Below are 22871 nucleotides of genomic sequence, written 5' to 3' on the forward strand. Positions count from 1 at the left end.
TTAATGAATGTCTATTTACCTAGCCTATATAAATAAAGCTAACATTATAATATAAACTATGTCATAAGGAAATAATATTATTCATTCTCTTTAATCTATTTCTCTCATTTATCTTTATTTTTCTATAATGTGCCATTGTTTCGAGGAAAGAGATTTGTTGATTTATAAAAATAATTATAACGACATGCTAATATTTCAAATTCAACATTTGAAATTCTTCATAGAAAAAAAAAAAATCAACATTTGAAATTGAATTTGCAAAGTGGAGTGACCTAACGCCAAAAAAGCAAAAATCACGCGTAACTTGACCCATTTACCCAACACCAAAGTATCCCTTTCCCACTGGCCACTATCTATTTTATTTTTATTATTATTAATAATTAATATTTTATAAATAAATAAAATGCAATCTCAATCTTAATTCACCACTGCACTTCCCCCTCTTTCTAAAACTTGAAATTTAAACAAACAAAGAAACCCCAAAAAAAAAAAAAAAAGCTTCACTCTTGTCTCCAAGAGTGAGTAACAACAGAATAATCAAAAGAAATGGAAAACAACACTGAATCTGAGAATACAAAAGGCAAAGGAATTCCAATTCACGGTGGAAAATACGTACAATACAACGTATTAGGCAACATTTTCGAAGTCTACTCCAAATACATTCCCCCTCTTCAACCCGTTGGTCGTGGTGCTTACGGCGTCGTTTGGTTCACACCTTTTCCCTCATTCTATTTTTTCGAATTATATTTATTTTCCTAATTTTTAAAAATAAATTAATTTTATTATTGTGTCGGTGTAGCTGTGCAACGAACTCAGAAACCGAAGAAGGTGTTGCGATAAAGAAGATTGGGAATGCATTTGATAATAGAATTGATGCTAAGAGAACACTTAGGGAAATCAAACTTCTCCGTCACATGGATCATGATAATGTATTTAATTTCATGATTTATTTTGAAATATTTAATTGTGATTTTGTGATTTCCTTTTTTTAGTTGATTTGAGTTAGAGGTAAATTAAAGTGGTGTTATTGTGCAGGTGATTAAAATTAAGGACATAATTAAGCCAGCTGATAAGGAAAACTTTGATGATGTGTATATTGTGTATGAATTGATGGATACTGATTTGCATCAGATTATACAATCTAAGCAGGCTCTCACGGATGAGCACTGTCAGGTAAGTAGTTGCGTGTTAATGTGATTTTGTGGTGAGTTTGGATAAATAGCTTAATTAAGCACTTATCGAGTAAGTGTTTATCATATAGGGCCCATTTGTTACCAATTATAACAATAGTGATTTTGGTCTTCAATAATTCAGATTATTTTTTAGAGATTTTTAATCAGAAGCTATTATGTGTTTGTCTGTTATAGTGAAAATCACTTTAAAAATAAAATAGTTAAAAACTGTTTGTATTTAAGCTACTTCTATAACTAAAGAAATAATGTAGTTAATTTGTTTTCTTTAAGGTGTATGCTGTTTTTTATAAATTATCCTAGAAAACTTATTGAAATAGACGGAAAAATAGCTTATGAATATGACTGAAAACTATTTTATAAGCTCTCTCTAACAGTCTGAGAAGTGTTTATACCAGTTGATAAGTTCAAATAAGTTGTTGATAAGTCAATACAAACGAGCTGAATGGTACTACCTGTTTAACATATTTGTGTTAAATTTAAAATTTAAATGTGAGAGAGAGTAGAAGCGTGTACAAGTGAGGGAAGTTTTCTGGTGTGCTTGATGTTGATAGGTTGTGAAATGTGAATATGAAAAATATAGTGATTGAATGACGACGAGTGTGCTGGGAGTCTGTGAGGAAAAGGAAATGGATGTAAATGAGAGTTGGTGGGGGTGACAATATAATGTTTGATTTTGTGCGTAAGAGTGAATACTGAATTGTAACAAGAAGAGTGATATGTGTAATGTGTGTGTGTGTGCGCGTGTAGGAAAGAAATGAACGACAAAAGAGGGTGCTGTATGTAGGAAGTCAAGAAAAAGGAAGAAAAGGATGTTGGTGGCTGCAGACTGTGGTTAATGTGCAGCTTGAGCAGAAGAAAGACGAAGTAGAGAAGAATCTTTATGAATAGAGTTAAGTTTGCATTGGTTTGGTATGAATATGAGAATGAGAATGAGAAAGAGGGGGGAATGATATGAGAATGCTAAAAATAGAGAAGTTTTTTTAAGGGGGTAGTGGTAAATCCTCAGAGTTTTGTATAAGTTCAGGGATGGGATAATGATGAGATATTTGTAGGACATAGAGCATTAAGAGCTCTTACAGAGATTTAGTAGTGAATACTCCCTTCGGCCTTAAATATATTCTCATCTCGTTCTTGGATTTGTTCATATGGGCCATAGAATGGACAATGGTAAATATTTTATGTTGATTTTGCTTTGACTTAGTGTTTATATTACAAGGTTGGTAGAATTTTTTCCTAGGATGGTACAAGTTTTGAAAAACTTCTTTTGGATATTATTGATTCCCACCAAAGTAAATTACTCACCTTACCTTTCATTCCCATATTGATTGAGGGGAGGGTATTTTTTTCACCTCATTTCATTCCATTTCATTCTTTCTAAATTTACTAAACATGTTTTTAAGTTTACTCGAGAACAACATTTTCGATTATGGTTTCCTTGGAATATAATTCTTTGGAATATAATCATATGAATTGAGACAAACACCACCTATAAGTCTCATGCAGTTCTCATTTGCTCTGTGAACTAAGAGTTTGTGACGTGGGAAAAGGGATATACGCCAACACTTGTTATATAAAGCTATATACATGACAAAACTTTTGAGTGCCCATTTTTTAGGTTGAATGTCTTAGCAAAGCAAGCCACTAGGATTGGGTTAATGGTAAGGGCCTAAGGGGTTTGGGTTGTTTGTATGAAGTCATAGGTTCAAACCTCGGTGCTATCACTGTACATACTAAATTATTGTATTGAAGTTTGGCATAATGTTAAAATGATTGTTTGATAACCTTGTTTGATGGAATTGAAGAACAAAATATCAAAAAATGCTTCTAATTTGTAAATGCAACCTAATAATTACGAAAGTGGTATGAGAAACTTGTTCTTCACAATGCTTCAGTGACAGTGAAACTAATGCAGTGCTGTATCTATTTATAATGCAACCTATTGTTGTCTCATGTTTGAGGACCTTACATAATTTTTCAGTATCAGAAACCTTGATATTATCCCTAGAAGTTGATAGTGAATTATTAGCTTATAATTATAAATTTATCCAGCGCATTTGATGGTATGGTTTTGATGTGTAGCAAGGGAATTGAAATATTGAATAAAGCTTAAGTCGTATATTAAATGTCATTGCAGTATTTTCTATATCAACTCTTGAGAGGATTGAAGTACATACACTCTGCAAATGTTTTGCACCGAGATCTAAAACCAAGCAATTTACTTCTCAATGCAAACTGTGATCTCAAAATATGTGACTTTGGGCTTGCCAGAACAACCTCCGAGACAGATTTCATGACAGAATATGTTGTGACTCGTTGGTACAGAGCCCCTGAATTGCTACTGAATTGTTCAGAATATACTGCTGCTATTGATGTATGGTCGGTTGGTTGCATTTTGATGGAGATAATTAGAAGGGAGCCTCTATTTCCTGGTAAAGATTATGTTCAGCAATTGGCGATCATAACTGAGGTATTTGTCCTCTCACTTCATTAGTAGCTGTTACTGTTAGTGCCTTTCAAATTTGCAATATATTTATGCTAGGATCATATCCCTCTGAAATCCTACTAACAAGTTCCTGATAATTATCTTTCAAAACAGTTGTTAGGTTCACCAAATGAGTCTGATCTTGGATTCCTCAGAAGTGATAATGCAAAGAAATATGTTAAGCAGCTACCGCACGTAGAAAAGCAGCCCTTTGCAGAGAGGTTTCCTGATATATCCCCACTGGCAGTTGATCTTGCTGAGAAAATGTTGGTTTTTGATCCCTCCAAACGCATAACTGGTATGTGTCTTTATTTTAAATATCCCCTCCCTTTTTATTTTCTCATTCATTTCCTTGCAAGTCTTAATTTTATTCTATGATTGCATAGTTGAGGAAGCACTGAATCACCCATATATGTCAAGTCTTCATGAGATCAACGAGGAGCCTGTTTGTCCATCCCCATTCGTCTTTGATTTTGAACAGGCAACTTTGAACGAAGATGATATAAAGGAGCTCATATGGAGGGAGTCTCTGAACTTCAGCCTGGAGCAGATATTGGAATAGCCGTGGCGCAATGGTCTTTTTCTAGAAATACAGGTTTGTGGTTGGGCTAGAAAGTTTAATTCTAGAAAACATGTTATAGAAGGTTTATTATAGGTTTGGAGTTGCAAGAATGAGTGGTGCATGTAATCCTGTAATCTGTAGTCAGTGATCAGAAAGACTGGTTCTCCCAGTCCTGTTGTCATGAGAGAGCAATGTTTTCTCTTTTCCTTTGTTTCTCGGTGATTGTTATATACATAATAGAGGGGCTTATGCCTCCAAGCCTTTGTCTTTGTCTTTATATTGTATAAATCCAAATATAGTAGCCATCCAAAATTTGTTAAGATAAGCCACAATATAGTGACTTTTGTTTACATATGCTTAATCTTGGTTTGGTTTCGTTCTCATTATTTTCCTTCCAATAATACAATTGATGTACTTCTGTTTTAACTTGTTTCTGATCAAATAACCCAATACTACTTCTGTCTTAAAATTTGGAGGCATTTTGGTGATATTTTCTAGGCTTAAAGATTCTTGGTAGGTGTTTGGTATCACATTTACCTTCAAATCAGCACATTGCACCTTAATTCTAATCCGAAATGAAACTGGTACTTGGTGGCCAAACTTTAGAGTTCAGAATGCAGATCATGGTTATTAAATCCAAATAGGACCATCGGATGGATTGGGAAATGGGTGCCACACAGTTTGGATGGACCCTGTAACTGTTATGTACACAAGAGTACAAGTTGGAGAAACCAAGCAAGCAAAATTGGCTGTTGTCTGTCATATTCTTTGGCACTCCATGAACCTCTGGTGATCTCAGTTGGGAAAGGGAGGTTAGTTTTGTTTATTGGTTCAGTTTTGTAGTCAACAAATCTATTTTATTTAATTGGTTTGAGCTAAGGGTTAAAGAATTTAAGTAGTTGGATTCAAACTCGGGCAAGGAAATAAAAAGTATTAATATAACAACTAATGGTCTTTCGGATTTTTTTTATAACTTGTTAGTATATACTAACAATTTCAAAAAATATAAAAGTCTATGCTTATTTTCCCTCATGAGATAGACTCATCTTGGTGAAATTTAAAGGCAAATGTATCAAACGAAGAACATACAAATCTTTTTTGTTTCAAAATAATTATTGCTTTAGTTTTTAATTTGTTTAAAATTATTTGTCATCTAAAAGAATCATGAAAGCATTGCTCCTTTTAAAAGGGGCAGCAATGCCATGTTATACTCAAAGATGTTCAAGTGAAATCTACCTAATGTTTGAAATGCAATAGGTTGCTTAATCATTTTGTCTGCACTAGCTTTATATGTGGGCATCCACTAGTACAACCATAATCTCCTTGAGGAAAGTTGCAGCATATGAGGTTCTGGATTTTAGTTATGTCTTCTAAATAAAAGAATATTCTATTCTAATTCTAGTTAAGCATATTGGCATGTTATTTTTGAATTTCGAAAAACTGTTTCAAAATAAATTTGTCATTGAAGATACTATTGGGTTGAGTTGCGAATTAAATGTTCTCTTTAAGATGTTTCGTGATACTGTTCAACTTGTATAAGGTAAATTATCAACCACAAAGAGAAAATGCTCATACAAACTGTATCGGAGTTCTAATGTACTGTAGAAAATCGTTCTAGAATTACACCTTTAGTATGAAAGTTAAAAACTGTCACTCATAACCACTCGAAAGAAAGAAAAAAAGATGAAGGAGAAAGGAGAAAGGGAGAAGCAGATAAAAGTCTCGGATTTGCATAGAATATTTGGTATGCTTTTGTAATTGAGTAGAGTCTTCTATTTATAGAGAAACTCTGCAACTGAAGGAGAGAAAAATCTACAATCCATCAAACCAGATCCGCAAAAAACTACAATTCGAATTTTTCTAGGTTTTGGCCGGGGCAAAAAACTGATGGGCAAATCCACAAAAAACTAAAACGCGAAAAATGGTAGGTTTTGATCGGGATGAACTGATGCATGAATTCAGATAAGGAATTGACCAGATCAGATGTAGAATGTTGACTCGTGGAAGACAGACACATGTATAACGTATGAATGAGAGAAAAACTTATGCATTTATTATTATTTTTTTTTTCCGAATACTAAAGAAAATGCATTACTTTGCCAAAACTCGATATCAATGGAAAAAAAACACATGTACTTATTAAAAGAATATTTTTTTTTAATTTTCTGGATACTAAAAAATAATACATCATTTAGCCCAAGCCTATTCTCGAACCAAACCGACTGGACGGCGACGGCGGTGCACGTGTGGTGGTCTATTTGCATGCATTCTCACTCCTCACAAAATTGGATACCCTTGGGACACACTCCGCATACCTTAATTGTTATACATCTAATTTATACACATTATGTAACTTCTTTGTATATTCTTTTTCAATTTACACCAATTATCTCTTATTATTATCATGATCATATTCAATGCATGTGATATTCTAAAAGTAATAGAAATTCAAAGACATAAAAGAATCTCCATGGTGGATCAACAATTTAACCCTTAAATGAATAGTTTAATTCAATAATAAAATATGAAATGTTAAAATTATCATTTAATTTGAAAATTATCGATCAATTTTATATTTCTTGAACTCCAATAGTAGGATTGTTGGCATTAGGATTAAGGTGTAAACAAAAACTAAGAAGAAATGATCACCAAATTTTAATTCCGCTATTATTATTCACGAGATACTAAATTGACCAATAATTTATAAAATTGAAAGATTAGATTGTATTATCTTTAATTAATATTTAAAAACCAACATGTTGATACCAATATTTAAAAAGGTGGTTAGTTTGATTAATAACAATAACAATGTCAATAATATTTTATTTTTTCAAAATCATCCTCATAACTATTTATATAATAATTTAACTATCTTATTATTAGTACTCTTTCCAAGAATATCCTCCACAAGAGAGACCAAGTTTAATGTAATGTAAAATTTAAAAGGAGTCCTATTAAAATGACAAAATAAATCTAAAAAATAGAGTTGTCCCGTCACATAAATGAACCACGTCACGTTAGCTTATATTTACATTGTTTTTTTTTTTTACTCATCTAACATTATCATATGATTTTAAATTTTAAGAGTTTTCTCAAAAGGTTTTTTACAAGACTAAGTGCATCTCCAATACGAATGCTTTATCTATTTTTCTCATTAAATACTGTTCTTTATCAGCCACTTTTAATTTGAGATGAAAAGAAAAATATTGTCTATTAAGCAATGGTAGTTATACAAACTTTTTCTCTCTATTTTAATTGAGTCTCACTAAATAAATTATATTAAAATAAATTAGTGTTATAAAAATGTAAGGATAAAAATTTATTAACAAGACTCATTTAGTAAGTTTTTTTAAATATTTAATTATAATAACTTAGAATCTCAAATTATATATTCTTTTCAAAGTAAATGGATCTACTTTCCACGTGCAAATAGGTAAATCTAACTCCTACAATTCAATAATATAAGTTATTTTTTTATTTTTTATCTTTGCATTAGAAATCACCTCAATAAAAGACTCTTTATCATTTATATCTCTCGTACGATTTGCCTCATTAACATCTCTATTGTTGACATCATAGTATTTGAGTTGTCTACCAAATCAGAAGATATTTGATGATTTTGACTATTATTCTCTCTGACATTGCATCACTCTAAAAAAACCAGCAACACACATATCAAGATATTAATGTAAATTATCATCAGTAACAATGATATTTGAAGGTGACATAATTGGCAACATAACCTTTGAGTTGTCTTCCAAATTAGAAAATATATGATGATTTTGACCATTATTCTCCCTTGACATTGCATCACTCTAAAAATCAGCAACACACATATTGAGATATTGATGATTTTTTGGTAAATGATCATTGTTATCTAAATTAGATAACCTGCAACCAAAAACCTCATGAATTACATTTTTAGGACATTGTGTAGTATCATATTCTTGAAACCTCTATGGAATGGTTTTTGATTTCACAAAATCAACTGATTATAAGTCAAAAGTTTATTCAAAATTTTTATCAATTTTTCCCTAATTAAAGGAAGAAAATTATTGAATAATAGTGTTACCGTCAACTTCAACGTTGCAAATATGACCAACAAACGAAGAATTGACCACACAATTAAAATTATTAGGTTGAATATGTGTGTTTGTATCTTCAGTTTCAACATTATCGATAACATTATTTTTAGAGACTTACTTTTTAACCAACTTCTTGAATGCTGCAATCTCTACACAAAATTGAGTTTGTCCATGACCAACAAAATATTTGAGACAATTATCTATAGAATGTCCTGCGACCTTACAAGATTCATGAAACAACAACAAATTTTTCATAATCAATATAAATAAAAAATTCACACCCTTCAAGTTCAACTAAAATGCGATATCTTAACTCATGTTTCATGTTCAAATCAACTAAGGCTGGATCAAAATGTCCAAATATATTATTGATATTTAGTTATATATTAAAATTATATAAATGATAAGAAATACTTTTTTTTTACAAATAAAATCATTTAACTATTAATTTTAAAAAAATTCCCGTACATATCGAACAGATTAATGTACCATAAAATTCTCTTGCTTTCAAACACTATAAATTGTTGGAAATTACCCTTTTTAAACAAACACAAAATAAAAATTTCTTTTTACAGATATATACCTTTTACTTTAAATAGACCAACAATTTTCAAAATTTGGCCCACACATACCCTAAAAATAAAACGACCCGGCCCACAAAACAGAGCCCGTATTTATGAGAGTGGAGTGAACCACATGGTGGGATCCAGATGTCTAATAAGATCATGGCATCGAGATTCGAATTGCTCCATCTAACCTCACAGCTTTTGATTTGATACCAATCATATCCACCTCACACCATCAAAGCCACTCGATTCGCCACGTCATCGTGGGCCCAATATCCCACATGGAATTCAAACACATGCACACCATCATTTTGTACACGTCAGCTTCTTCACAATAATATCTTCTCCCACTCTTTCTCTCTCTTACTTTCCCTTACCCCATTTCTCTCTACCACCATCACCAGTCAAATCGTTTTCCTTTTTTTTTTCCAACTGATTTTTTCCTTATACGGAATAAGAACAAAAATTAAGAAATGTTAGTTAGACTCTTGTTAGCTGAGTAATCTGTTGTTTTCATTTCTTATATTTGTTTTGGAAACTTGATTTGGAGCTTTGACTTTGACTATTTTTTTTTGGATTTTTTTTCTTTCTAAGTTGTTGCATGGAGGTTGAGAATGAAGATTTGAAGATCCGTTTCATCATCTTATGAGTATGCTGTTTTGTTTTCTTCAAGTTCGAGATTCTTTTGTTTTATTTATTAATTTATTATTATAGATAACGCGATTTTAGTTTGTGTTTTTTTGTTTTTGTTTTATTTGGTGCAGATAAATAGATTTTTCATTGCTAAATTTGCATTGGATATTATAGGGTTTTTTTTTTTTTTTTTTTTATTTTATTTTTTTTCTGAATCTGGTTTTTGTTTTCTTCAAGTTCGAGATTCTTTTGTTTTATTTATTAATTTATTATTATAGATAACGCGATTTTAGTTTGTGTTTTTTTGTTTTTGTTTTATTTGGTGCAGATAAATAGATTTTTCATTGCTAAATTTGCATTGGATATTATAGGGTTTTTTTTTTTTTTTTTTTTAATTTAATTTTTATCTGAATCTGGTTTCATTCCCAAATTTCTGAACCCTGTGCCAATTACTCCGTGTTAAATAATCGACCAAGAGTCTTAGGGTTTGTTTGGATTGATTTATCTGAGCATATTTACTTATATGAACACTTGTAAGACTATTTAAGAGAGTTGATGGAAACGACTTAGGATATGTCATGAAGTCTGGTTCCACGTTTGTAGCAGTTAGAAATTGATTTTGGTGGTGCAAACATGTTCGGTTACTCTTGAGTAGAATTGATTTTAATTTGAAGTTAGGATTTGTAACTTTTAAGTCTAAATGTGATTTTTACATTGAAATTTACTGTTCAACTCATTTTTTACGTGAATGTATCCAAACATAAATCACTTTACATCCAACTCATTTTTAAGTATAATCAATTCATTTAAAACGAATTTTTGTTACCGCATAATATATTATTTCCATAAGCTCTCCGGGTTAGTTTATAGTTTATTTGAAAATAGTTTGACTTTATTTTATCTTTTGCTATAGAAATAGTTTATATATAAACACTTATATGATAATAGCTTAATTAAGCTGTTTATCCAAACAAGGTTTTAATATAAGTATAATTGTCTGTGAAGAGTTTTGAAATACGTACAGTTGTTGTATCAGATTATTAGAATCGCTGCTACATTTCTTTGATGAGAAATGAAGAAGATGATGTTATGGAAAGTATTACCTTCTTTCTTGTGCTGAGACAGAAGCTTTGAGGGTTCTTTGATGCTGGAATAGGTTGTCGTTGCATTTCATTTAATTTGCTATGAATTTTTATTGAGCTTTTCATTTCTATTTGTGGGCTGGAATTTGGAGGTATGGATCTATACTTTTATATTTTAACATTATTTTTTATCAACATATGTTAGTGTATTAGTTGTTATGCTAGTATTTTTCCTTCACCATGTTTGAACTTTTGCTCTATCTTAACTTTTCTGAGAGACAACAATGTTTTCATTATCAAGTGTGTATTATAATCTGTTAACAATTACCATAACTTCCATAAGCAAATACTTCTTTTACTCTCCATGTTAATTGTGGCGGTGTGTGTGTGTATAAATTTGTTTGGGTCGAGTACCCTCAGTTATAGGGTATTTTCTCTTTTAGAATCACGAAAATGGAAAAAGAACTTATTTGACTGATAGATAGGGTTTTGTTTGCAGAAGTTAATGGGTGAAGTACTTATGATATGGAGAATTGACAATTCATTCGACGAAGATATTGGGTTTGTGTTTTCATGATAAATAAATCCTCGCTGCATTGTTTTTTTAGTGCGGTTGATATAGGTTGGTCCAATGAACAATAATGTTGGGAAAAAAGGTTTGGCAGAACAAAATCATATGATTATTGACAGAAAAAATCTCAATAAGAGAGTTGTTAATGAAGGGTTAGGCTCTGAATCATCAACTGAAAATAACACAAGATTTAGTAAGGCAACCAAAGATGGAAACAATGGGTTGAAGGGACCGATTCAAATCCACGAGAGGTTGCAGATTTCTCAACAACCTCCTCAAAGTCCAGTTGTATTCTGGGAAAAATTTCTTCCTGTTCAATCAATAAAAGTTCTGCTGGTGGACGATGATGATTCAACACGGAATGTTGTGTGTGCTCTGTTGAGAAATTGTGGTTATGAAGGTATTGACGCTGTCTTTGTTGTTATTCATGCCATTGAATTTAAGTTCCTGGTTTTATTATATATATAATAACTACCAACACGATTGAAATGCAAAAACCATCCAAACAATTTTATATTGCATGTGGACTTGGTTTATTTAACGTACTAGAAAAGTCTTGCCCTATTATTGTGCTTACTTTTAGAGACTTGAAGTTGGAAATTCAACCACTTAGCACCAATTAATTAATTATACTTTGTGACATCTATGATGTCAATAAGTTCCAACTTTTTGATAGGTTCTGTGTCTCATACTTATTTTTTAAATTTTAATGAAATCTTGCATTATTTTCTAAGTTGCATGGTTCTTTTCTATGGATCCACAAGAGAGGTTGCAGTGTTGATATTCTACCTTTGAAGTCACGTATTATATGCTGAGTCTGTTCTACTGATATTTGAGATATATTTTTTTGTTTCATGTTGAAATATGGTTACTGATACATAGAGGGAATAATCCTGTGTTAATGGAAAATTTTAAGCTGAAATGCAAGGATTAGACTTCCTAGTTTCTCGTGCTTCGATTAAATTCAATTATTTTGCTTGCAAAACTGTTAATCAACTGGCAAACTCGCGCCCTGGCCTTGGGTAGTTTTATAGGCCACAATTCTAAAAAATCTATTTTCTTCACCTTTGGTATTTACAGTCACTACTGTTTCAAATGGTCTTCAAGCATGGAAAATCCTAGAAGATCCAGAAAATCACATTGATCTTGTTCTAACAGAGGTAGCTATGCCTGTTGTATCTGGAATAGTTCTTTTGTGCAAGATCATGAGCCACCAAACTCTGAAGAATATTCCTGTAATTAGTAAGTGCCATTCCAAAGCCTTACTTTGAACTGTATTTCAGCACATATTTCCAATGACTATTGCCCATTTGGTGTTTTGTTTTACTGAACATATTGAAATGCATGCAGTGATGTCATCTCACGATTCTATGGGTATAGTCTTTAAGTGTTTGTCGAAAGGCGCAGTCGATTTTTTAGTGAAACCTATTCGGAGGAATGAACTTAAAATCCTCTGGCAACATGTTTGGAGAAGATGCCAAAACGTGAGTTGCTTTACATTTCTGTCTCAGGCATGTGGTAAAACAAGTGTGAATGTTGTTTCCCAGCTGATTTAAAGATTAACTTAGGAATTTCTCCAAGGGAGTTACTTCAATTCTTCTTTCCTAGTAAACATGAAGCTTCTTTTAAAAAGAAGTTATGACTTGATGTTAAACGTGGAAGCCTAATTTATGAATTGTATTTCTTGAGTTACAATTGTACAGTGGCAATTTATGTTTGTATTTAATACTTTAAAAGCAAGTTTGTTGTAAAATTTAGTGTATAATTTTCTACCGAACACATTTGGTCAAAACATCTGAACATCAAACCAAGGTTTGAAGGCAAAATCAGTTTTGAATTAAAACTCTCAAACATTAAAACTTTCATGATATCACATTTGGAACAAAGTGAACTTGATTTTGAGTTTCTGAGTAGGTATCCAAATATACTAATAGTTCCTACAACATCAAGTTTTATTTTGTTGGTCTTATCTTTGAACAACTTGAATATTCAATTATCCAGTTCAGTTTTCAAATAATAATATCACTCTCTTTATTAATGTAAGGATCAGTTAAGGAACTTGCATAATATATTTACTCTATTACTTCCTTTCAGCAAATTTTAAAGTTTCTTTTTGCATAGAGATCTATGCCTTAAATTAGTATTATTGAAACAATATAGCTTATGTAATTTTTGTAGCATGATATTTATCTTATGAATTGTTTTATTGACAAACTTAGATATCAAATTAATTCATCAACAATGAATCTTTTGCTTAATATGGATTATCACACTTTTTCAGTCTAGTGTTAGTGGGAGTGAAAGTGGAACACACACACGGAAATTTACAAAGTCAACAAGGAACTGTGCATATGAAAACAATAGTGATAGCAGTGATGAGAATGATTATGGAAGCAGAGGCTTGAGTGTTCAAGATGGAAGTGACAAAGGAAGTGGAACTCAGGTATTACTCAGATCTCACATGTGTATATTTTTTTTATTAATTGAATTACTTAAGTATTTTACCCCGTCTAAAGGCATTTCTATAGCAATATCCTGTGTCAATGTCATTGTTTATTCATGTGTATTAGTTTAAAACCCAAATGTCATCACTGTTTGTTAGTTAGTGTAGAATTGAGAAACTAGCCAGCAGGGAAGAGTACAACTGTTAGTGTGCATCAAAGTCATTGATCAATCTATCTATCTATTAATCAAAAGTGATGATTTTATGGTTTTCAGAATTGAAAATCCAGCATGTGTTGAGTTAAAAAATTATAGTAATTTTATGTGGTGTTTTAAAAAAAAGAAAGAATACTGAACTGGAGATATTTGATATAGTTGGTTTATGCTTCTGAAAAATGGGGTTTTAAACTTATAGATAAGAGTCTTGAAAGCAAGGGTAAATATACTGGTACAGACCTTTTTGAAAAGGAAATGTTAGGGCTGGGATAGTGGACAGTAATAAGAAGTTTAATAGTATGAGTTGTTATTTATGGAAGCTAACTTGAAAGATCAATAAAGAAGAGAAGAATAATGGATATCCTTCATTGATTGGGTTCACCCCAAAGAATTAGCTATTGCAGCAAGTGGCACTGAATTATCTTGTCATCCATAGCATTTTATCATTCTACTGTCCTGAATCCAGTCATTTATGTTCTTATTGTTAGGAACTGAGGAATAGGATATCATGATGCATGCTGTTAGTTATTTCATGACTCATACTACACAAGTTTTGAATCACATATTGTTGAAATCAGTATGTTGATTTAGATTGAAATGAGTTATAATTTGAAATTGTTGGCATAGTTATTTTAATTTTTCAGTTCAGGAATGATTTACTCATGAATGGAAACAGTGTTTGGAGTGTGGTTAATGGCTTAAATTTTTCATTAAAACAAAATTCTACTCAGGGCTCTCATTTAAATTAGAGTTTTACTTGAGAAAACTTAAATCAGTTAGAGACTGTGAATTATATGTCATTTGTTTTTAATCAACTATATACATTTCTCTTGCAATTATGATGGAGACTTTGCATTCTTCTGATGTGTTTTCTTGTAACTCCTTGTTAAAGCTTCCAACTCACCCCTAATTGTCTAAGGTTCCTTCTTGACAAATTCATTTGAAAATTCAAAATTCCTTCTATATCCGATGCTTTTGTTTGGATAATGTCCCAACCCCACTCTTCCCGTTGTGTGTTATATGCAGATCAATTTTTAAAAAATGGCATGACACTTATTTTGCTCTTTAACTTTGTAAAAATGGCATGACACTTATTTTGCTCTTTAACTTTGTAAAAATGGCAGGATTACTAGTACTTTCGTACAGAACACCCATTTTGGGATTCTTGTCAGCACTTGATGTGTCCTACTTTGAAGAAAATATGACGGGTTTGTTATTAACCCAAATTTTATGGCAGTGTGCAATTTTCGAAATATTTGATGATCTTGATTGGAGTGAAACACATGCATCATTAAGGGTAGGGTATCTTTTTGCATTTACATTTTCTTTGGGATGTAGTGATGTTTATGGCTTTCCTTTGTTGTTCTGCTTGTGGCTGTTGCCTTGCCTCATTTTTTTTTTATTTGCTTATTTTCATTTTCTTTGCTGTAATGTGTATTTTTTGGTTGATGTCTTTTGACACCTTGTTGTGCTCTCTTCTTTCTAGTAAATTGTTTTTGGTATGAATATAGTTAACCATATGTTGACTTAGTTATCTACATGTCTATGTGATTGTTCCTGCAATAATGAACCATATATATTTTTTTTAGGAATTCCTAGTCTGTGAAATCTCCTAAATCATTTATTTATCTAAATACCTAAAGCTCCTATTTTGTGTAGAGTTCATGGACTACATGTCAAGCTCAAGTTAGCAGCAGCCCTCGTCCAGTTTCATCTCATCAACAATTGCTTGATGCTCCTGATAGCACGTGTGGCCAAGTGATGCATACAAAGCCTGAAAACAGTAGTGGTATGTGGGTCCATTCCACAGACAAAGAGTTTCATGAACCGATTGATCATCCTGGTATGCCTTGGTAGTATCCTTTTTCAGTTTTTTTTAATCATCTGTTTTGATTTTGATCCTTCACCCAATTAAACCACCTGGCTATTTTCCAGATGATATTGAAATGGGTAAAGATTTGGCTATGGGAATATCATCAAACGTGCCACTAAAGTATCAAGATGAGGAACTATCTAACAATCCAATACTTAAAGGGAATAATAAGATCTTTGATATAGATGGTATGCAGCTCACTAAAGGACAGAGTAATGTCGGTGGAAAAGTACAACTGGAAGATGACAGTGATAGAACCAGGATGCAGGAAAATCAGGCTATGAATGTTGGTGTTACTGACAGAAGCAATCCCGGGGCTGAAAGCAGAGATTTGCACACTCCAAATGGGTTTTCTGGTTTCGCAAAATCAAAAGCAAGTTGTTGCTTCAAACAGCATCCATCACTTGAACTAACATTGAAAAGGATGGGAGAAGTAAAAGATGCTACACATGTCACAGGTGATGACTGTAATGTTTTGCGACATTCAAATCTGTCAGCATTCTCAAAGTAAGAGGCAATTTTGCAAGCATAGCCATCTTCTAATGGAAGCATATATTGTTACATTACATTGGTTAAGAACATTTCAATAATAAAATGTGTTTTCTTTTCTACATTCTGCAGATATAATACAGCTTCTGCTTACCAGGTGATGTTTATGGTCCTCACTCCTTTGATAGCCAGACTGGAGCTTTATATATTGAGAAAAATCAAGATTTTGTATATTTCAACCCCAAATCCCAGTCATTTCATAATTAACATGAAGAAATGACAACTTTCTGCATGTCTGTTATTTTTCAGTGGTTTTAGACATCTACAGTGACACTTACTCCTTCGGGCCTCAATTATAACCAAAAATACTTACTTTCACACTTATTAAGGATGATATTTAAGTGCATTTCATTTACTTGATTTCATGCAAAAATAGAAATACATTTACTAATGTATCCCTAATTATAATGACCATCTCCGCACAACATTTAAGGAATTAATGTAAGAATATTTTTAAAACAATGACACTAAATGTGGATAGATTAGTTGACATTTGTTTATATTTGAGTCTAACAAATGCATGCATTTGGTTGCTTATAATTGAGGTTGGAGGGAATAAATGCACGTACCAATTGCTGGAGAATAGTGTGTAGAACTAAATCTTAATGTATGAGCAGACCTTATGTTATCTGTGCTTGTTATCAGGCTCAAACTGGAAATATAGGAAGCTGTTCCCCACTAGACAATAGCTCAGTTGCACCACCAAATACAGAGACAATATACAACTTAACATCTCATTCAAATACCACTCCTCCAAATCAACAGTCTAATGGGAGCAACAACATCAATGACCTTGCTTCCACTAATACATATCGTAGCACCAAACCTGAAAATTTTGACAAGAAACCTGAGTCTGCCAGGGGGATTGGCTCTTTTGTTTCTTCTGAACTCCAAACTGTGCAAAATAATAGTATCTCTGCATCTCAGAAGCAGATTTCTGCCAAAGAAGAAAATGCAGAATTCATTGAAGGACATGTGGGAGGCTCTGAACAAGGATTCCAAGGCGAGCACACTCACCATCAACTTCAACATTGTAATCACATCGACCACAAGGCTGCAGTAGATCTCCGATCAGTTCATGATCTCTTACTGAAAAGCACGACCAGAGATGCTCAGCAATGTACGTCGTCGAATGTGTTTGGAGGGCCAGCAGAAAGTAATGCTGAAAACTATGGTTTGGACGGAAGTGCAGCTGAGAGTGGTCATGGGAGCAATGGACAGGATGGAAGCAACACTTTGACAATCAGAATGATAAATATGGAAAATAGCAATGTCGCAACTGGGAGCTTTGGAGTCGGTGGCATTGATAGAATAAACATTGGAAGTGGGTCATATGAAGGACGAAATGCATTGAGAGAGGCTGCCTTGACAAAATTTCGTCAAAAGAGAAAAGAAAGATGCTTTGAGAAGAAGGTAATCTATTTTTTAATTACTTGGTTCATAATGTGTTTACTGAAGATTGTAGTATCATGTGGATTTAGTTAGTTTAGGATAAACACGTAGTTAGTCCATGCTCATTGTGTTCCTATAATTTCTATAATTGAACTAATGGCTTGTCGAGATCCCACCTAGATGGAAGATTCTGATAATATAATCTAGTTAACTATTTTAAAGCATCCTATGAAATTGTATGTTGCCAGTGGCTCATTATTATCTTTATGTGCATAGTGATCTATACTTATTTCTGGGTATTTTATATTTCAGCAAACTTAACAAATTAAAACATTTTCAGTCTTCTGAAGTTTCCACGTATGAATTTAATGCCCGAGTCGATGACTTGATCTTTATCGTGAACAAGCACATGATGCTATATATGCCAACATAAATTTGACTTGTTCAATATTTAGGATCGATTGTTTGTTTTTCAGGTTAGATATCACAGCAGGAAAAAATTGGCAGAACAGCGGCCACGTGTTAGGGGACAATTTGTTAAACAAATAGTGTATGTTGCTGCATGTTTGTATTTATCATTCGCGTATACTTATGTTTCCTTGTACAAGTACTGGTTTAACTTGTGTCCAATTTTTTTTCCTGCAGGTCTGATACCAAAGAAGAAAATAAAGAAAGTGAGGACTGTGTATCTACGGAAAATTATAGTGATGTCCCACGACAACACCAATCAAAATGCTGATTTTGTTCCAGCGACTGCATCTAGCTTCTGTGAGTTGGTAGGCGTCTTAATTACGTGAAAAACTGACATGTAATTTGAAACTTCAAGACAATGCTCTAGAGTCCATTTATGGTTGTGATTGTGAATTGAAAAACTACATGCATCTATTTTCATGTCTGTAATGTGTCAACCTTGTTCATGTCTTTATTATATTCGTAGTGATTGTGTATAAAAAGATCAAGGATTTAGTAATTCTATAATGAAAAGGTGCACTCGGAAAATGTCTTACTCTATAAGGATAGTTATTGATTGTAATATCTTATCAACAGTTAATATGATGATAAATTACACGTGCATGTCTTATTATTTATGAAGTTATTAAAAATCTCAATTGTTGATCTTCCTATTAATAATAATCCTTGCAAATTTTGTTATCTTATAAATTGCACTTTTCTAAAGTTGGTAGTTTCTTCACCTCTTCCTCCCCATATGGTTCATTGCTTTGCTGCCGATGTTCACCCTGAGGAGTTTTTCTCCACCATGAGCATAAAAAGTAGCAAAGTATATTTTATTTCTATATTTCTAGTCTTAATGAAACGACGTTTGGACATAGACAATAGGATGATGTCTGGGTTAAAATCTCAAAGGTTCAACCTATGAAAATAGAAGTTCACAATGAGCACGCCAATTCAGTAAAAAGGGTGGTGAAATCTAAAATGAAGAAAACAAAATCAAACGAAAACTAATCTTCATCACATCGTTAAATCCACGATCCTTCTCTGTAACAACAATAGTCGTTCCCCAATGTCATGGAAACCCCCTGTTGCAAGGCTTTCTTACCATCACCTCCATTTACTACTGTTAAAGAACATGGAATTGAGCGAGAGAGAGAGGACGAAAGATTGAGCAAGATGTAGAGGACGAAAGTTCAACATAAATATAAGAGCTCTTCTTTTTTTTTTTCTTTCTATATTATAATAAATTTTTATAATATGTTGAAAACATATCATTAAAATTCATGTACTTAATCTTCAATGGTCTTAAAAAATAAATAAATAAATAAAATTTTATATATTCAAATTCAAAAACCAGTTCATCCAACACTTACAGTTACACTCTGTAAAATGACAAAAATACCCTCACTATTTTATTTTAATCTAATCTATGAGATTTCATTTCTATTTTCGAAAATAAATTAAAAGATGGGATTTTTTCCCTATAAAAAGAATCTCTCTCTTTTCTTTCTCTCATTAGTGACACTTTTCCACTTTATAATATTCTTTTGATTTTACTCTGTTTCTTCACTTTCTTGACTCTGTTTTCTTGTTGAAGTTAAGAGACAAAAAGATGAATTGCTTTTGCGTTACCGGAAAGAACCAAGTCAAAAGCAACACCCAGAACCCCACCATTTCCAATTCTACTTCCGCAAGTAAATTCTTTTTCAACTTTTCAATGATTATCATGCATGGAATGCATTTTACCATATCTCACTCCCAAAATGCAATTCTATTGTTCGATAAACATTCTTTCTCGATCATATTGATTGTAACCTTTCGTTCTTTTTTATTATATGAAGTTTCTTGTGATGGGTTTCTTCTAAACTTATAAAAGATCATCTTTTTGGAAGTGGGTCATCGCAATTAATATCAAAAGATCTTCTTTTTAATGCTATAGTATAGTTATCAATGCATGAAGTTTATATTTTGATTAAAATATTATTTTTCATTTTTTTTTACTCAAGATTATTTTTATTTGAATATTTATTTTTGATATCGTAAGCTTTTATCTCTTCTTGAAATTATATTGAATATCGAAATTCTAACTTTCATGGCTTCAAATTAAAAATTACTTGCATTAAGTTTCTTGTTTCTCTTTGGTTTGCAACATGTTTGGTACGAATCGTTTTTTATGCCTTTTTTTTGTTGGTTTTTTAAATAATTTATTTAATTTTTAATAATCTCACAAAATAATTCACTTTTTCAATTTTTAATACATTTATTTTTAATTTTACTCTTTAATTAATATTATTCCATAATTTTCAATTTACTATACATTTATAACAATGATAATATATCAACATTTAAAAAGAATAATTTAGTAAAAATAATATTATCTCTATTTTATTTATATATATTTTTAAATAATATAAAATAATTAAATAATTCAATTATTTAAAAATTTAGGGAGTAATATTTATTGTTTGTTTTATTGTGTACTATAGGAAATGGAAATATGGAGTCTCGGGTGAATGCGGAAAATGATGAAGTTGCTGTGGAATTGATGAATTTAACTTTAAACGACGGGGTTTCCGGTGAACCGTCGGTACAGAAATTCTCTTTTGATGAACTTATAGCTGCAACAGACAATTTTAGGTCAAGTAGCGTTTTGGGTCAAGGAGGTTTTGGCACAGTTTACAAAGGGTACTTGCCAAAACAAAAGGTTTGTAAAAAAAAAAATCAAAATTGTAAATTTTAATTAATGCATTGATTTTATGAGGTTGCTTTTGTCAATGTGTTAATCAATTAAACCGTTGGACTATTTAAATAATTTAGTTGTGATTTTGCTCTAAGCTTAAATGAATTATGACTTAAAAGTCTTGTGGATTTCATATTTGGTCGATTTTTAAAACATTGTTGTGACTTAGGTTTTTTTTTCTTCATTTGGTAATGTATGTTTTATTGTTTAGAGTGTAGCTATAAAGCGACTTGACCCAAAAGGTGGACAAGGAACCGAGGAATTTATTGCTGAAGTGAAGACATTGTGCAAAGCAAAGCATGAAAATCTAGTCAAATTGATTGGATATTGTGCTGAGGGAGAGCACAAGCTATTAGTTTATGAGTACATGCAATGGGGATCTGTGGAAAGCCATTTGTTTGGTATAACTAACATCACATATCTTAATTTCTATCAAATTACAAAACTACATAAATGTGAATACAAAAAATTGTTACCTAATTTACTCTCTCTTATTATACTAGGTCGTCCACTTGGCAAACAACTTGGAGTTCTTGATTGGAACACAAGGATAAAAATAGCACTTGATGTAGCAAAGGCATTGAAGTATTTGCATGTGACAATGAATCCTCCTTATGTATACCGTGACCTAAAATGCTCAAACATTTTGTTAGAGGCTGGATATAAAGCAAAGTTATCTGATTTTGGGTTTGCTAGAATAGGCCCAATTGGTGATAAGAGACTTGTTACAACAAGGATTTTGGGCACATATGGATATTGTGCACCTGATTATATTAACACAGGTCATTTGACATTTAAGTCAGATATTTTTAGCTTTGGAGTTGTTCTTTTGGAGCTTATAAGTGGTAGAAGAGCTGTTGATGATTCAAAACCTGACGATGAAAAAGATCTGGTTTCATTGGTATGTATGTAATTACTTGGTTTTTTTAAGAAACTTTTCTTTGTCAAATTGTTGTATTAGTTAAAAAATGATTTGTTTATATTATTATTGACACATGTGAAATGTTTTTCAGGCAAGGCCTATAATAAGAGATAGGAGCAGAATAAAAGAAATAGTTGACCCATTGCTCGAAGATAAATATCCATGGAGAGGTTTATACCAAATGATTGGTATTGCCTCATTCTGTCTTGACGTGCGTCCTAACATGAGGCCTGAAATAGCTGATATTGTCAATGCTCTACAATACGTTTATTCCAAAGGGTGTAAAGATCAACCAGAAAGTTATTCACGTTTTACTAGAGTGAGAAAAAGATCTACATCTGCAGAGAAGGGCAAAGCAAAAGTAACAAACTAGCTAGGAATTGTTGATTACATTGTTTTTCTTTCATAAGTTTCTTCTTTGGTCAGAATTTGTATAATAATATTGCACATATCAACTCTATTATGGGCCACCTCTAATCATGATTGCTTGTTAAGATTCAAGTTTGATTCATTTTTCTCTCTTTCATAAAATTAATTTATAGATTATAGTTGACAGCGGTTAAATTAATTGAATGTTTGATAAAATTATCGGTTTAATTATTTTAAAAATGTAAAATAATATTTTTATTATAAATAAATTTTAACATTTAATATTTACAATATTTTAAAAATGATAATTTAAATTTTTTTATAAAATTAAAATACGGTAATTTTAAAATATATTAATTTTTGCAATTCTAATAATTAGTTACACCAAGAAAATTTAAGTGTTATATTTTTATATACATACCTATGAGGAACCATTGCTTCTAAATTTAATCAACAAGGTAGTTAGAAAAAAAATAATTATCATTTATCGCAATGCATGTATTTTTTTTTAAAAAAATGTTTATTTATAGTTATCCACTTGATTACTTATAGATTTTTTTTATATAATTTAATCTTTTAATAATTATTTACTTTAACTAAGTGTCTCAAATTTAAAAGTTAAACTAAATCATTTAAATCTTTACGTATATTTACAATCAACAACACTACATTGTATCGATGAGTTTTTCATAAAATGTCACGAAGTTTCAAAAAATAATTTTTTAATGAAAATAAAAACTA

General features: G+C 31.6%; 3 protein-coding genes across 3 annotated transcripts; all 3 read left to right on the forward strand.

Annotated features, from left to right (window-relative positions):
* Window positions 1-413: 413 nt before the first annotated feature.
* On the forward strand, window positions 414-4620 carry MAPK9 (mitogen-activated protein kinase). The gene is made up of 6 exons (XM_004505883.4): window positions 414-707; window positions 800-929; window positions 1036-1173; window positions 3328-3660; window positions 3790-3973; window positions 4062-4620. Exons 1-6 carry the CDS (start codon window positions 547-549, stop codon window positions 4235-4237), a joined length of 1122 nt encoding a protein of 373 aa, XP_004505940.1. The 5' UTR covers window positions 414-546; the 3' UTR covers window positions 4238-4620.
* Window positions 4621-9214: 4594 nt separating this feature from the next.
* PRR37A (two-component response regulator-like APRR7) lies at window positions 9215-18720 on the forward strand. Its single transcript, XM_073370227.1, is given in 13 exon segments — window positions 9215-9363; window positions 9483-9537; window positions 10558-11275; window positions 11278-11574; window positions 12255-12416; window positions 12525-12658; window positions 13456-13617; window positions 15492-15675; window positions 15768-16212; window positions 16327-16351; window positions 16900-17667; window positions 18123-18196; window positions 18292-18720. Coding segments are annotated over 11 exon segments (2376 nt in total). The 5' UTR covers window positions 9215-9363; window positions 9483-9537; window positions 10558-11244; the 3' UTR covers window positions 18386-18720.
* An 884-nt stretch (window positions 18721-19604) lies between these two features.
* On the forward strand, window positions 19605-22262 carry LOC101494202 (probable serine/threonine-protein kinase PBL5). Its single transcript, XM_004505873.4, has 5 exons — window positions 19605-19793; window positions 20586-20803; window positions 21051-21240; window positions 21343-21740; window positions 21853-22262. The coding sequence occupies exons 1-5, from the start codon at window positions 19712-19714 to the stop codon at window positions 22132-22134; spliced, it is 1170 nt and encodes a 389-aa protein (XP_004505930.1). The 5' UTR covers window positions 19605-19711; the 3' UTR covers window positions 22135-22262.
* The last annotated feature ends 609 nt before the right edge of the window (window positions 22263-22871 follow it).

Source organism: Cicer arietinum, chromosome 6 (genome assembly GCF_000331145.2).
Source record: "Cicer arietinum cultivar CDC Frontier isolate Library 1 chromosome 6, Cicar.CDCFrontier_v2.0, whole genome shotgun sequence".
NCBI classification, from domain to species: domain Eukaryota; kingdom Viridiplantae; phylum Streptophyta; class Magnoliopsida; order Fabales; family Fabaceae; genus Cicer; species Cicer arietinum.

Coding starts and splice junctions, on each gene's coding strand:
- LOC101494202 (XM_004505873.4), top strand. CDS start 19,712: ATGAATTGCTTTTGCGTTACCGGAAAGAACCAAGTCAAAAGCAACACC. Junction 19,794..20,585: donor TTCCAATTCTACTTCCGCAA/GTAAATTCTTTT, acceptor TGTGTACTATAG/GAAATGGAAATATGGAGTCT. Junction 20,804..21,050: donor GGTACTTGCCAAAACAAAAG/GTTTGTAAAAAA, acceptor TTTATTGTTTAG/AGTGTAGCTATAAAGCGACT.
- MAPK9 (XM_004505883.4), top strand. CDS start 547: ATGGAAAACAACACTGAATCTGAGAATACAAAAGGCAAAGGAATTCCA. Junction 708..799: donor GGTGCTTACGGCGTCGTTTG/GTTCACACCTTT, acceptor GTGTCGGTGTAG/CTGTGCAACGAACTCAGAAA. Junction 3,974..4,061: donor TCCCTCCAAACGCATAACTG/GTATGTGTCTTT, acceptor ATGATTGCATAG/TTGAGGAAGCACTGAATCAC.